The sequence below is a fragment of the Nannobrachium achirus genome, assembly GCF_963921795.1.
Source record: "Nannobrachium achirus genome assembly, chromosome: 22".
NCBI lineage: Eukaryota > Metazoa > Chordata > Actinopteri > Myctophiformes > Myctophidae > Nannobrachium > Nannobrachium achirus.
This window is the reverse complement of record NC_137829.1, coordinates 54,388,844-54,406,069: the sequence shown is the minus strand read 5'-3', so window position 1 is coordinate 54,406,069 and position 17,226 is coordinate 54,388,844. Positions and strand designations below refer to the sequence as shown.

Below are 17,226 nucleotides of genomic sequence, written 5' to 3'. Positions count from 1 at the left end.
CACCAGCCTAGTGGTAAGTGGTTCTACAGGAGCATATAGAACCATTTTACAACCACCAGCCTAGTGGTAAGTTTACATTGAATTGCTACGACTTTGTGGCTGATAATGAAAAACCCTATGGTAAGAATGAATGGGACGTTTACTTCCGACACCTCACTGCGATGCTCTATAAGAGAAAAGAAAAGGTGAGTGTTGAAATGTTTTCATTTACTTCGTTCTATCGTTTTAGTTATTTTAATGATTTTGATTTCAGTGGTTGGGGGCATGCGTACAAATAACTAAATATGTCTGTTTAGACACATACAGGCGATTCGCGATATCGTGTCTAAAAAGACGTATTTAGCCACTTGTACGCATGTCCCCCCCCCCGGGGACTAAAAGCATATCTGTTTTCCCTGGCCTTTTAAAATCACATTTTGTATTTACTTTTTACTTGATGTTTACATTGATGTTCTTTTTTGTTGTTTTTTCACACTGCAATCACTGCATATTTTTACTGTTTTTTGTATGTTGTGCAGCACTTTGGTTGACCCTGGTGGTTTTTAAAATGTGCTATATAAATAAAGTTGACTTGCCTTGAGTTGACTAAAATGCTAGAAAACAGAAAATGAAAACATTTTAATTTGAATCTAAAATATGAACCCATGTTGTAAAATAACTAAGTTGTCCTTTAACATTGCTATATGGGTATGGTATTATGTATGTCTTGCATATCAGAAGCAAACGAAACAAAACATTATTTGGCTTTGCATAAATTAATTACACAAAAACAAACAAATAAATAAATAAATCAAAATAATCCACCTGGGGGGAGGAGCCGACTTTGCCCTTCAGCCCTTCCATGTGGGCTGGGTTTCCTCCTGCCTCTGCTCCTGATTGGCCGCCCTGTCGCAAAGGTGTGACATCATCAATGTGTGACATCATTAAAGGTGTGACATCATCAAAGTGTGACATCATTATAGGTGTGACATCATCAAAGTGTGACATCATTATAGGTGTGACATCATCAAAGTGTGACATCATTAAAGGTGTGACATCATCAAAGTGTGACATCATTAAAGGTGTGACATCATCAAAGTGTGACATCATTATAGGTGTGACATCATCAAAGTGTGACATCATTATAGGTGTGACATCATCAAAGTGTGACATCATTATAGGTGTGACATCATCAAAGTGTGACATCATTAAAGGTGTGACATCATCAAAGTGTGACATCATTAAAGGTGTGATATCACCAGTAAGACTCCCTAATCGGGAGATAAGCGACCGTTGGTCGCTTATCTCCACAAATAGGCCAAAACAATTGTTTTACCAATTATCAAGACATACGGGCAGTTGACAGTTTGCCATGGTTACTCATTGAAGTTGAATCTCCATATATGGAGATAACCTACGCATCACACTAAGTCTGACCTCACCAGCCCATATTTGGGCATGAGCAACTTATGTCTCCATATATGGAGATATGATGACATCACACAGTCCTCAGCCGATGATGTGGCGTGATGTCATACAATACACAAACGAGCCCTACAGTATAAAGGGGCAATTCTTGCCAGGAAAGAAGCATTTCTTCGACTCAGACCTTATCGCCAGGGTTGGCTTATAGCAGCTGTCGGTAGGACCATATATGGATTCTGTTAATGTGGATCTCCTAACAGGGCATCATCTGGGATACAATCCCTTTTATGCCCATATATGGAGATCCCTAACATAATCCCTTTCATGCCCATATATGGAGATCCCTAACAGAATCCCTTTTATGCCCATATATGGAGATCCCTAACAGCATCCCTTCTATGCCCATATATGGAGATCACTAACAGCTAACAGAATCCCTTTTATGCCCATATATGGAGATCCCTAACAGAATCCCTTTTATGCCCATATATGGAGATCCCTAACAGAATCCCTTTTATGCCCATATATGGAGATCCCTAACAGAATCCCTTTTATGCCCATATATGGAGATCCCTAACAGAATCCCTTTTATGCCCATATATGGAGATCCCTAACAGAATCCCTTGTATGCCCATATATGGAGATCCCTAACAGAATCCCTTTTATGCCCATATATGGAGATCCCTAACAGAATCCCTTTTATGCCCATATATTATGGAGAAATCCCTGCTCTGAGTATCTGACATCAGTTTGATGTCACCTGTTTATGCCCATATATGGAGATCCCTGCTCTGCGTATCTGGTTGCTATGGTAAACAGTTGGTTGCTAGGGTAAAAAAACATGGTTGCTATGGTAAACAGTTGGTTGCTAGGGTAAACAGTTGGTTGCTAGGGTAAAACCATGGTTGCTAAGGTGGTTGCTAACGTACACTAACAAACCAGCAACAACAGACTGTTGCCACAGCAACGTACACAAAGGTTTGTGTACACATGTGGTGTGATGTCATACTGATGCGGAGATATGAGCAGGGCAAAGGTGTGACGTGACGGTGTGACCGACCGACGGACGGCCGGTGGAGGTTTTCATAGTAAACTGCTCCCTGACGGTCGCAATCAAAGTGTGACATCACCAGTAAGACTCCCTAATCGGGAGATAAGCGACCGTTGGTCGCTTATCTCCACAAATATCACAACCTCCACCTCTCACGTCATACGGGTAGCCATAGTTACACCTGGAATGTTGAATCTCCATATATGGAGATAACCTACGCATCACACAAAGTCTGACCTCACCAGCCCATACTTGGGCATGGACGACTTATATCTCCATATACGGAGATGGCCATATATGGAGATACGATGACATCACAGAGTCCACAGCTGATGATGTGGCGTGATGTCATACAATACACAAACAAGCCCTATATAAAGGGGCAATTCTCACCAGGGAAGAGAGCATTGCCTGGAATGTTGAATCTCCATATATGGAGATAACCTACGCATCACACAAAGTCTGACCTCACCAGCCCATACTTGGGCATGGACGACTTATATCTCCATATACGGAGATGGCCATATATGGAGATACGATGACATCACAGAGTCCACAGCTGATGATGTGGCGTGATGTCATACAATAAACAAACAAGCCCTATATACTGATGCGATACGATGACATCACAGAGTCCACAGCTGATGATGTGGCGTGATGTCATACAATAAACAAACAAGCCCTATATACTGATGCGGAGATATGAGCAGGGCAAAGGTGTGACGTGTGACGTGTGACCGACCGACGGACGGACGGCCGGTGGAGGTTTTCATAGTAAACTGCTCCCTAAGGTGTGATATCACCAGTAAGATAAGCGACCGTTGGTCGCTTATCTCCACAAATAGGCCAAAAGTTTGTTTTACCAATTATTACACTCTATGTGAACATTTACATCAACAAATCCCAAGTACTATGCAGAACGACCCATTTCAAGTTTTTAATGTACAACAATATTTAGAAAATAGGTCTACAAGCTGACAGTCCTCGTCCCTTATATTCCCATAGGTTATATGGAGATCTCAGTGTTTGTCAGTCCTTGTTCATTTATGCCCATATATGGACATCTCTATATCTACTGTAACAGTCCTTGTCCCTTTATGCCCATATATGGAGATCTCTTAACTGTAAGTCCTTGTCCCTTTTATGCCCATATATGGATATTCCTGATGTCATCAGTATATGAACATATATGGGCTTTCTGATATGCCCATATATGGAGATCTCTTAACTGTAAGCCCTTGTCCCTTTTATGCCCATATATGGATATCCCTGATGTCATCCGTATATGCCCATATATGGGCTTTCTAATATGCCCATATATGGAGATCTCTGTATCTCCATATATGGGTATAAAAGGATACTTCAGGTCTGACATCAGGTTTGTTTATATTGGGTTGCTAGGTTTGACATCACAAACTCTATGGGCCATCTGACCTAGAAATCTATATTTGGGCATAGATGACTCATCGTGACCTCATCACACGTCGACCGCACGTGTGACGTGCGGTCGACCGCACGTGTGACCGACGGACGGCCGGTGGAGGTTTTCATACTAAACTGCGACCTTACGGTCGCAATCAAAGTGTGACATCATTAAAGGTGTGTTATCATCAAAGTGTGACATCATTATAGGTGTGACATCATCAAAGATGGGACGATAAGCAATATCATCGTTTATCGTGATTAAAAAAACACTCATGATAAACTTATCAATTTATTATCAATAGTATCATTAATTTATCGTGATATCGTCCATGCATTGGGATCAATTCATCTTTTATTTTCCGAGCTGCATATCCGGTACCACTTAAACCCTCTGTAATTGGTAAAAGTTACCAATAATATACGTACTTGATACAATCTTTTTTTCACACTCTATTAACGCTTCCAGTGCCAGACCCTAGAGGGCGCCAAAGAATGCCAGGGTATATCCCATAGGCGAGCGCATTAGCATCCGGGGACTCACGTTGCAGTGACGCGCGTGCTCACGTTCGTGCACGTCATGGAAAGGTCCCGGATGAAAATGGCTACAAAATAGCTATTAGCATTTTCTCATTTAAAAGATCATTTTTCGGCGATTTCGCCGTAAATAAACCTCGCGCCGCCTCCCTAAAAACACAATCCAGAGAAAATGACCTTCAAAGATGTGGTTTTTCATTGGATTCGGCGGCGATTCGGCGGCGACGTTACTCGCTAACGGCCGGCCGGGGAGCGGCCTCGGTCACTGGATTGAAAATTTAGGCCCAGGCTTCAGAAGGCCTCGGATCATTTTATTCATTTCATTAAAAAAGCCGAACTTGTTCGGGATAGGCACACTGGACGTCGTTCCGGAAGCGGCGCTGAACATTCGGTGAACATTATTGGGGGGCTCAAAAATGTATTTTAAACCATTTTTAATGGAATATATCGTCAGACCATGTAAAATGGCTCGCTGGCTAGCGTAGGACGAGCCAGGACCACCCACGGCTCTACAAGCAGCTCAGGGTAAGTAAAATAATAAAAAAAAAAATTGTATTGGATTGAAATAAAGCCGAACTTGTTCGGGATAGGCACTATATGTGTTAACTCAACCTCTGCCAAAAAAATACCCCTTTGTACCCCTTCTCTGCCATGCCCGTAGAACCCGGAGATTTAATAAGCTTTAATTAAAAAAAAAACTTTTATCGAAGCGGAACTAAAATAGGCCGGAACTAATGCTCCGTGATCGGTTTCTACACGGACACATTATTGAGCGGACCAGTTAACATTGAGGCCGTGAACCGGAAGCGGATGGTCCGTCGTCTATTTTGGCCCGTTAGCTTACTGTGTAAACACCGCGGCTTACAGACGGAGAACTTATTGATCAATTGAAAAAATGTAAAAGGATTTGAGAAGCTGATGGAATACACGATGCATAGCAGTGTCCGATCCACGCACGATGGGAACTGGATGAGCGCCCGCGTTAACAGGTAGGAGAAGCCAGCAGTGAAAGACAGAAAAATCTTTGGGCTCCTCGGCCGTAAACTACGAATGAGTTAAATGTCTTTGCCCAAAAATAGCAGATCTACAAGCTCACAAGTCGTGTTGCAACGCGTTGTATGCTTGTAGATCTGCATTTTTTTTTGGCAAATGTCCGTGATAATATCGTAAATCGTGAGTTCAGATTTTGAAGTTGAAACGGATTTTCTAGATTGTTCCACATTTTCCAAACATGTTAGATATTTTCCAGAAATGTTCAAAAATAGCAGATATACACGCGATACAGGCTTGTAGATCAGCCATTTTATAACAGACAAATAATAAATAATAAATAATAAAATATGGACAAATCTATACGCGCACACACACACACACACACACACACACACACACACACACACACACACACACACACACACACACACACACACACGTTTGTGTGTGTGTGTGTGTGTGTGTGTGTATATATATATATATATATATATATATGTTACAGTACGTTTGGGTAACTCAGTAAGTTCATTGTAAGAGCGCTTGTTTTGTCGTTCACCACACACCAATCACCACCAGATGGCGACGACAGCCATTCACTAGTGAAGGCGCTGACGTCACTCGTTTGCGACTCTCTTTCTTTATTTACTAGCCTAGCTCGGCAGTGTTTAGCCATTAGCCATTAGCCATTAGCCATTAGCCATTAGCTCCATTGTAGTCACTTGGACAGGGCGTTTATCGTGGGCTTGCCCAGGCCTTACGGCCTGGGCATGAATATAACGATTGCATTCACCACGGCTTCGTAACTCCTGGCCCGCTCCTCTTGTGGGCCAGGGCCCTTGTGGGCCCTGGCCCACAAGGTCCGCTGGCCTTGGCGCCGCTTGCAATGTCGTGGACAATCGAGCGGCTCCGCCTGGAGGACGTTGTTGTGGCGACCGCTTGTTCGGCGACCGCTTGTTCCGCCCCGTGCCGCAGGGGGTGCACAAGTGCTCCGTTTCTCGACCGTACTGTTTCTCTAACAAACTGTGACATATATATATATATATATGTCTTGAGTATTTAGGAAAAGTTATGGAAGGGGATGGACATTTCTGAGACCTTCACGGGGAGACCGGTTAGTCACCCGTGTGTTAAAGCATAAACTATTGTTAGAATGGATCAAATATAAAGTGGAGCACATTTGCATTCAGGCCTAAATGAGTTCGCTGCTCTTCATCAACCCTTCCAGCCCAAGACGCTGTAGAAACCCTTCCAGCCCAAGACGCTGTAGGAACCCTTCCAGCCCAAGACGCAGTAGAAAGCTTTAACTGTTTATTTAACAATAATGTAACTTTTGAGAGTGTAAAATGTTACACGATTTTATACTTATTGAGTCCAACACATGTAACAATACAAAACCTTAAAGGACAACTTTAGTTTTTTACAACAAGGGTTCATATTTTAGATTGTAATTAAAGAACATAAAAGATGAGTGTTAAAATGATTTCATTTACTTCTTTCTATTGTTTTAGAGATTCTTATTTCAGTGGTTGGGGGCATGCGTACAAGTGGCTAAATATGTCTTTTTAGACACAATAAGCCAGCAGTTTCTTTATTGCCATTTACTGTAACACTTCTAGCCCCCATAAGTCACATCCAAACATGAAAGGTTGCGTTGTATCTTGGGAATGGGCTTATTCTGTGTATTTCTCTCTGTGGGGCATGCTTACGCATGCCCCACATTTTAGCACGGTAAACACGATAAAACAATAGAACAAAACAAATGAAAACATTTTAACACTCACTTCTCCAATTACAATCTAAAATATGAACCCTTGTTGTAAAAAACACAAGATGTCCTTTAAATACATTGAAAAATAAATAATGATAGTAAATAATAATAATGGTACACTTTCAAGAGTTAAAGATCTGTAAGGGTCCATTTGGTTAGCAGGTCTTCATCATTTAGCTGAGGACCACCTGGGACCCCCTCAAGGACCACCTGTCAGTCTACTGTCCTATCGATAAAGAGCTGTCAGTCTACTGTCCTATCGATAAAGAGCTGTCAGTCTACTGTCCTATCAATAAAGAGCTGTCAGTCTACTGTCCTATCAATAAAGAGCTGTCAGTCTACTGTCCTATCAATAAAGAGCTGTCAGTCTACTCTCCTATCAATAAAGAGCTGTCAGTCTACTGTCCTATCAATAAAGACCTGTCAGTCTACTGTCCTATCAATAAAGAGCTGTCAGTCTACTGTCCTACCAATAAAGAGCTGTCGTTCTACTGTCCTATCAATAAAGACCTCTAGCCTTTTTCCATACACACCAAAAAGCAACACGAATAGCATATAAAATTCGCCAAATTGAATAAAGTTATCTGTTGGGCGACTATTTATTTTAAAACATTAGTTAGCGTTTTTCAGATATAAATTATAATAAACATAACCCATACTTTATACCAGTAAAAAAAACGAGTACTTTTTCCAACACTGACAACGTACAATACTAGCAAGCAGCCACAAACGAGACGTTCCCCTCGGCCTCAATGCACAGGGATGGTCTCTCGACCATGTCCTCTCCCTCTCTTTAAAAATCACACCTTGTGAACTGAGTGGTGGTCAAATAAAAATAGTCAAATAAAAAGAGTCAAATACGTGTGTGTGTGTGTGTGTGTGTGTGTGTGTGTGTGTGTGTGTGTGTGTGTGTGTGTGTGTGTGTGTGTGTGTGTGTGTGTGTGAGAGAGAGAGTGTTGAGTCTGCCTGCTCAATAGCGCCCCTCCTTTTACGTCTGTGTGTGTTTGTGGTCTGTGTGTGTGGTCAGGAGAGGTATGGCAGGCGACAGACATACACGGCCAGCCAGCCAGTAACATTGTGAAAGCGAATCACAGGAGTGGTGAGACCACCACTCAAAAAGGATAGAGTGAGCTTGCTTTGATACAGAGAGAGAGAGGAGTTCGCCTGCGAACGTTCGCTAAATTCAACACAAGAGCGAATAAAAAACAGACGCCTTTTCACTTTTTCGAAATTCTCAGTCGGTGTGGAAGCTTGCATTGACTTTATAAGGTTTTAAATAAAAAGCGAATTATTTGGAAATTCGCTATTCGCTGATTGGCCCCCGGTGTGTAAAGACCTTTACTGGTTACACTTTATACCATTTCAACCATGAACATTTCGGCCATTTTGAAAATAGCCAATATAAAAGCTCACGAATGTGTCACAATGTGACACATTGTGAGCTTGTAGATCTGCTATTTTTTTTTATCTTGAACGTTTGAAGGCTTTGAATATTTTTGACCCGATTCCATAAATCTTCTAAATCCTTCTTCTAAAGCAGTGGTTCTCAAATCTTTTCATCTCAAGGACCCCCAAAAGTACATGCATTTGGCCGCGGACCCCCATCTCAAAATGTTATTCCAGGGACCACCCAGAAGCAGACATTTGAGTTACAAATGTTCGCTTTTAAAAAGATATATTCAAAGATTTGCCAAAAGATGCATGATTTCTCAAAAAATAGCAGATCTACAAGCTTGCAGCGGGGCACTCTGTGCTGTATAATCATAATACCTGATGTTTTTGGCACTGCCTCTTTAAGTTAAATAACAATGATAACATTTTCCAGACCCGTAGAAAAGAGAGTTCTGACACTTACGTCGACTCCCATTGTAAGCGTGGAAAGCAGACGTGACGTCACTATTTATCCTTCTGGAGTCTGGTGATATTCCTGCTGCTCTTCAGCCCCGTCACTCCATTGTAACCCAGGTGTTTTCACCCTCTGGTAAAGAAGACTATTCACCTCTTTTCCCTCTTTTAACCCATTTAGGCCTAGAATTATTGACTGCTTTAATCAGTGAAAAATAGCAGATCTACAAGCTCGCAGTGCGGTTTTGAAAAAGTCATGAAAATGTGTGCAAATCTTTGAATATGTGTATTTTCAAAGCGAACGGTTGTAACTCAAATTTTGCTTCTGGGTGGTCCCTGGAACTAGATATTTTGAAATGGTCCGTGGCCAAATAAATATCATTTTGGGGGTCCTTCACATGAAAAGGTTTGAGCACCACTGACATTTGAGCACCACTGACACAGTTAAGTGAAAAGGACCTTTTCTTTGACGATGGCTGGTCAGATTGCTGACATAGAAACATAGGTTTTTTCCAAAAATCTTAGAAAGATTCAAAAGACACTTATAGAATCGGGTAAAAATTCTAATTTTCACGATTTTTCAAAAATAGCAGATCTACAAGCTCGCAGCGCGGCACTCACTCGGTGCCGCGCTGTGAGCTTGTATATCTGCTATTTTTTTTTATATTTAAAGCATAAAATATTGCGTCATACATTCACAGCCTCTCCAAGTTAGGCAACATTATTTTTTCACGTAATCGTCTCTAGTTAATGTTTCTTAAACTCATTTAGTGCTGATCGCGTGCATACGAGCGATATTAACACATTGGCTGCCCCTAGATGTAGCCAGAGTTATCCCCTCTGGCTGCCCAGGTCCACCACCATTCTATTGCACACGGCCCTGCTGCGTCAGTGCATGCGTCATGACGTCACTTGGTCACATGACCGTAGTCAGGAAGTTTTGTTCTTATTATGGGCCAGTGTAGGATTTAGCTGTTGTTTGCCAATCTAATTTGGTCATGTTTCCAGCCACGCCCGGAGTTTTAGCCATAAAAACAAACATCAGAGATAAAGGGCTTTAAAGATGGGGAAATGCATTGGAGTATATGGAGAAAAAACGGCCGCGCGATGCTCTCAGCATCCAATGGAAACAACCCGCGGTGATTGGGCAACATCCAGGCGTAGCTCCGACCTTACGGTGAGATTTAATGTTGTTACTGTAAATACAGTAAACGCGGCGAACGCGTCGTGGGCCTCCAGCGACATCAAAGAATTTGACGCGTGGGCACTCGCTGAGTTAAATTACGGTCCGGAGTACTGATTGCGCATATACACGTGCTATATACTGTATATACAATAAAGCTGGTGTGGGCTCACCTTGTGGCACTGGTGAAGTCCACGATACGTTTCCATTGCACGTTCATGTGCACACATAGTGCTCCCATCCCATAGAAAACAATGGATTTTCTGATCTTTAGAGTCCATTTACTCGAAAAAAAGACTTTTGATGCCAAGGATGGCATGTTTACTCGCTAAAATAGCACAAGCATGAAGGCATCCATCTTAGATATTTGTTTACGCTCGGGACCGGAAACTAGTCACTTAGGGTTAGAATCTTGAACATCGTCAAGTGGGAATTGTGAGCTCGATCTACTTCCTTCCGGCCTTCAAAATAAGAGAGTGGCCGCGAATGGAGAAAACAGCCGGCACTTTGGACAATTAACCCTTTTCATGTCTGAGGCACTAAATGAGTTTTAAAATAATGTTATAATAATAATGTTTTGTGAAATAATAATGTTGCCTACCTTGGAGAGGCCTGTGAATGCGTTAAAAGGGGGGGAAAGACGTGATAAAAAAAAAAAAAAAAGGTTTTTATCCCACGGTTTTTGCAACCCATTTTCTCACCCAGTGCCAACTACCTAACCTGTAGTCCTGGTTTCCGCTCTCCCCCTGCCGCGCCAGGGGACATTGGGGAGCACCCGGCTGGCTAGGAGGTAGTATAGAAACCAGGACTACTGCATGTTTTTGTGTGAGGGCCTATGCCCAAGGAGACACGGGGAGAACATGCAAACTCACCACAGAAAGGCCCTATCGCCAACCCCACCTAGGTTATGGGCGCTGATGACGCGGGTGGAGGAACACGCCCCCAGCGCCCACAGCTTCCCCCGGCGGGAATCGAACTCAGGACCTTCGAGCTGTGAGGCGAAGCACTAACCACTGCACCACCGTGCCGGAAAGATGTGATTTAGTCTTCTTACCAGAGAGTGAAAACACCTGGGTTATAATGGAGCTGGACGGGACTGAAGAGCAGCAGACTGTTGTTAGGAATAGTGTGTGTGTACAGCGTGTATCAAAACAACATCCCGGTTCCAACAATGGAACAAGGGGGGAGCGCTTGTTTTCGGTGGAGATGACCGAGGCGCACCGGCGTTATATTATAAACACAATCTGATCTAGCTCTAACAACAATCATTACATGCTATTTATTATAATCACTAATTCACTATGAACTGTCTTTAATTATAATTAAAGTAAAAATAGTCAAATAACAAACAAGGACAAATTGTTCTGCCCACAACCTTATCAAACCAAAATGCCTAAACTACTGTAAATGTAGGTCTATTATTTATAACTATGATAATGGTTCCCAATTATTAAGTAGAATACTTGACCTTATAAATATAGAATGTTTATAATGTGTTCTGATTATTTCTTGTGTTATATGTTATGAAACATCACATGTAGTCTTATTATATTATACTAGAATCTGCGTCCATTTTATGCCCATATATGAGATCTCTGTCGCTTTTTTGCCCATATATGAAGATCTCTGCACACACAGTACTGGTTGCGGAAAACTCTGATGTCAGACATCAGCTCCTCATACGGGCATTCATTTTATTCCCATATATGGAGAACGCGCGTGCCGGTGGGACGAACGGTTCTCGAGATACGCGGATTACATACATACATACACACGCACAGAGATTTTTTGTTGACTCATGTGGCGTACGTGATGTCAGAGCCTTTTATGAAGTGATGTCACAATGAGTCAGCGCTTGCGCCGATGCCGATTTCCTCCGGAACAGCCTGATGTCAACAATCAACCCCGCATAAGGAGATTCCGAACGTTTCGCGCCGGTTCGGGAAAACCGCGCGTCGGGTCGGGTCGAGACCCGGCACTGCACTCCGTGCCGCGGCGGGGAACGCACGTGCCGAATCTGAAGCCGGTGGGACGAACGGTTCTCGAGATACGCGGATTACAGACACACAGACAGACAGACAGACAGACACACACGCAGAGACTTCTCGCATTTATAGATAGATTACCTATCTATCTATAAATGCGAGAAGTCTCTGCGTGTCTGTAATCCGCGTATCTCGAGAAACGTTCGGAATCTCCTTATGCGGGGTTGATTGTTGACATCAGGCTGTTCCGGAGGAAATCGGCGAAACTCTGACTCATTGTGACATCACTTCATAAAAGGCTCTGACATCACGTACGCCACATGAGTCAACAAAAAATCTCTGTGAGTGTGTATGTATGTATGTAATCCGCGTATCTCGAGAACCGTTCGTCCCACGGGCACGCGCGTTCAATGAATGCCCCCATATATGGGCATAAAATGGATTGCAGACAGACAGATACAGATATCTCCATATATGGACATAAATGGACAGAGGCAAACAGATGGTCAAAGATCTCCATATATGGGCATAAAATGGGCGCAGACAGACAGATACAGATATCTCCATATATGGGCATAAATGGACACAGGCAAACAGATGTTCAAAACGGGTCCTATGACAACAGGTATAATGAGGTTTGCATTAAAGGGGGAACCGGCACTGTGTCTGCAACACAGTTGGAGGCACAGACAGATACTCCATATATGGGCATAAGATGGACGCAGATAGACAGATATCTCCATATCTGGGCATAAAATGGACCCAGAACTATAACTGCAGTGATCTCCATATATGGACATAAAATGGACGCCGACAGACAGACAGACAGATACAGATATCTCCATATATGGGCATAAATGGACACAGGCAGACAGATGGTCAAAACGGGTCCTAAAGGGCGGGGCATTCATTCCCTATTTACATTGTTCCGAGTTGGCCAGGTCGCCGACTAGACGGGCGGCCCAGCTTCTAGTAACCTATAATACACCAGTGAGCTCTCTCCACCTCCGCACGGTCTAGGCCAACACAACGAGCGCTCCCTACCTCCGGTTCAGCCAATCACAAGCTTCCACTGCTGGAAGCGGGATGTTGTTTTGATTAGGAATAAAACCAGACTCCAGCGACGCCATTTCCGCTTCGCGGCGAGAAAGGTCTCACTTTTTCATAAATAGTGTTTGTTCATCAACTTCATGAGCTGCTGGGAGGCTGCTCCACAGTCTAACACCAAACCTCCGGCTGCAGTTTGGCACCCATGGTGCGACCAATCTGCCGGTTGGAATTGCGAGATAGCAAAAGGGGCGTGGCCATCTTTACCTCTTATTTACCTTGCCTGTTCCTTCTTCTTCTTCTTCTTCTTCTTCTTCAATAAAGGGATGGAAGGTGAAGTCCAGCTCCGGGGCGCCCCCTGTGGCTGTGGGGTCCGGCGGCTGGGGACGAGATGATAAGACATATTATCGTTTATCTTTAAAAAAAATAAAACAAAAACACTCAAGATAATCTTATCGTGGAGATTTAATTTATCCTGATATCGTCCTCCGTCATGCACTAGGATCAATTCACCTTTTATTTGCAGAGCTGCATATCCGGTACCAATTAAACCCTCTAGAATTGGTAAAGGACAACTTTGTTTTTTTACAACAAGGGTTCATATTTTAGATTGTAATTAGAGAAAAGAAAAAGTGAGTGTTAAAATGTTTTCATTTGCTTGGTTCTATTGTTTTATCACGTTTACCATGCTAAAATGTGGGGCATGCGTACGCATGGGGGCATGCGTACAAGTGGCTAAATATGTCTTTTTAGACACAATAAGACAGCAGTTTCTCTATTGCTATTTACAGTAACACTTCTAGCCCCCATAAGTCACATCCAACCATGAAAGGTTGCGTTGTACCTTGGGAATGGGCTTATTCTGTGTAAAATGACATATTTAGCCACTTGTACGTATGCCCCCAACCACTGAAATAAGAATCTCTAAAACAATAGAAAGAAGTAAATGAAATCATTTTAACACTCGTCTTTTATATTCTTTAATTACAATCTAAAATATGAACCCTTGTTGTAAAAAAAATAAAGTCGTCCTTTAACAGGTACTTATAATATACGTACTTGATACAGTCTTTTTTTCACTCTCTATCAAACGTCTTTGCATAAAAAAACTGCTGATCTACAAGCTCACAACGCGTGGCAGTGTGAGCTTGTAGATCTCCTTTTTTTGGCAAATATATCCCAACCCGGGATGATGGATTTTGATTATCGCGATAACGTCGTAAATCGAGATTTATTTTGTCACAATTTCAGTCTTTGAATATTTATGACACGATTCTATGTCTTCTAAATACGTTTTTTTTTTTAACTCACCCAGAATGATAATTATGTATTTGACCATGGACCCCTACCTCAAAATATATACTTCCAGGGACCCCCCAGAACAGCAGAATGACATGTATTTGGCCATGGACCACTACCTCAAAATATTTACTTCCAGGGACCTCCCAGAACAGCAGAATGACATGTATTTGGCCATGGACCACTACCTCAAAATATTTACTTCCAGGGACCCCCCAGAACAGCAGAATGAGTTACAAATGTTCGCCTAAAAGATTCCATATATTCAAAGATTTGCACATGTTCTCACGACTTTTCAAAAATAGCAGATCTACAAGCTCGCAGCGCGGCACTCAGCCCTACTCTTCTCTCCGTCATGGTTGCCAAACTTTGCACACACACTCCTTGGCTGCCAAACCACAACCTCCACCCTGATTTCTTACACGCCCCTCTTCTAGCGCCACCATGAGGTTGTTAAGGCCACGTTGTGTATACATGCGACCTGACGGCCGTTTAGGGAGTCTTACTGGTATAACTGCTATTTTCTCAATAGCTAAAGCAGGGGTCTTCAACGTTTTCAGGCCAAGGACCCCTTAATTGAGAGAGAGATGAAGCAGGGACCCCTTAGCTGAGAGAGAGATGAAGCAGGGACCCCTTAGTTGAGAGAGAGATGAAGCAGGGACCCCTTAGTTGAGAGAGAGATGAAGCAAGGACCCCTTAGCTGAGAGAGAGATGAAGCAGGGACCCCTTAGCTGAGAGAGAGATGAAGCAGGGACCCCTTAGTTGAGAGAGAGATGAAGCAGGGACCCCTTAGCTGAGAGAGAGATGAAGCAGGGACCCCTTAGTTGAGAGAGAGATGAAGCAGGGACCCCTTAGCTGAGAGAGAGATGAAGCAGGGACCCCTTAGTTGAGAGAGAGATGAAGCAGGGACCCCCACAACCTGTTCATAGATTCCATATAGTTTCATTGTTTGACAGCACAATCATCAGTGTATTTTGGATTCATGTCAATGTGTGTTTTCAGATATTTAACCACTTGAACCATCAATACTTAATAAACTTGACCTTTCACTCTGTACTTAGTCTGCTCTTTTTTCTCTCTACACCAAAGCTCTTTGCTGATCTACTGTACAAGCTCACAACGCCTCTCAGCGCTGTGAGCTTGTAGATCTGCTATTTTTGGCTACAGTTCTCAGAATATGGACATTGGACACAAGTGGTTAATATAAAAAAGGATCACACAAAGATTTGGAGGACCCCCTGTAGTAACTCTGAGGACCCCCTGTAGTAACTCTGAGGACCCCCTGTAGTAACTCTGAGGACCCCCTGAACTCACAACGCCTCGCAACATGTAGTTCTGCTATTTTCACCCTTCAAACCATCTATACCAGACTCTTTTATCGAGCTAGCAGGCTTCACCGCACAGCGTCATGACAGGACAGAGAACTCCGGTAAGAGCAAAGCGGGGGGGATCCTTATGTACATTAATGACAACTGGTGTACAAATACAGTGACTGTAGACAGTCACTGCTGCCCGGACCTGGAGTATGTGACTGTTAAATGCAGGCCATTTTATCTCCCTAGGGAGTTTACTGTTGTCATGACGACTGTTGTTTACATCCCACCGGATGCTAATGCTAACGTGGCTATCGGACATTTATATAGCAGTATTAGCAGCCTGCTGAGCAAATATCCTGATGCTGTGTACATCGTAGCAGGGGACTTTAATCATGCGGACTTGAAAGCAGCATTCCCTAAATTCCACCAGCATGTAAAATGTGCTACTAGAGGAGCTAACACTCTGGACAAGGTCTACTCTAACATCAAGCTGGGGTACAGGGCAAAACAACTGCCGTGCCTGGGCGAGTCTGGTGAACACCAGTCTGACCACATGTCCCTGCTTTTAATTCCTGCATATGCCCCTCTCAGGAAAACTGCTCCAACCATTACAAAAACTGTTAAAACCTGGCCTGATGATGCCTCTCAGCAGCTGCAGGACTGCTTTGATAGAACCAACTGGGACGTTTTTGAACACCAGGACCTGGATTTGTTCACAGACAGTGTTTTGTGTTATATTAACAACTGCACAGACACTGTCACAGTGGACAAACGTATCCGGGTCTACCCCAACCAAAAGCCCTGGATGACCCGGGAGGTCCAGCGGCTGCTGAAAGAGAGGAACACCGCCTTCAGGTCTGGGGACAGGGCTCACTACAACCTAGCCCGAACCAACCTGAAGAGAGGCGTCAGAAAGGCCAAGTCAGACTACAGGAGGAAGATCGAGGACCATCTGGACAGCAACAACAGCAGGCAGGTGTGGCAGGGAGTCCAGCAGCTCACCAACTACAAGACCACCAGCGGAGCTGTTGGAGGTGACGCCTCGTTGGCAGAGGAGCTAAACATCTTCTTTGCCCGCTTCGAGGTAGAGTCACCGGAGGCTGCCACGTCACACCCCACGGTCCACAGCAGCTTCACCCTCACAGTGGAGGAGCATGATGTGAGGCGCACGCTGCGGGCCATCAACCCAAGGAAGGCGGCGGGTCCCGACGGCGTCACCGGACGTGTACTGAAGGACTGCGCGGACCAGCTGGCTGGAGTCTTTACCAAGATTTTCAACCGGTCCCTTGCCCAGTCCACTGTCCCACTCTGTCTAAAATCTTCCACCATAGTCCCTCTGCCCAAGAAACGCAACATCTCCAGTCTAAATGACTACC

The 17,226-nt window shown here is 43.5% G+C and overlaps 1 protein-coding gene across 1 annotated transcript in view; it reads right to left on the bottom strand.

Annotated features, from left to right (window-relative positions):
* mylkb (myosin light chain kinase b) overlaps window positions 1-14,891 on the bottom strand; it is a gene marked incomplete at both ends in the record, with an annotated part of 118,918 nt that extends 104,027 nt beyond the window's left edge. Inside the window, 3 exons of the mRNA XM_080752954.1 lie at window positions 805-885; window positions 13,514-13,615; window positions 14,877-14,891. Of these exons, the coding sequence (XP_080609080.1) occupies window positions 805-885; window positions 13,514-13,615; window positions 14,877-14,891 (198 nt within the window). The remainder of the gene's footprint in view (window positions 1-804; window positions 886-13,513; window positions 13,616-14,876) is intronic.
* Between the last annotated feature and the right edge of the window lie 2,335 nt (window positions 14,892-17,226).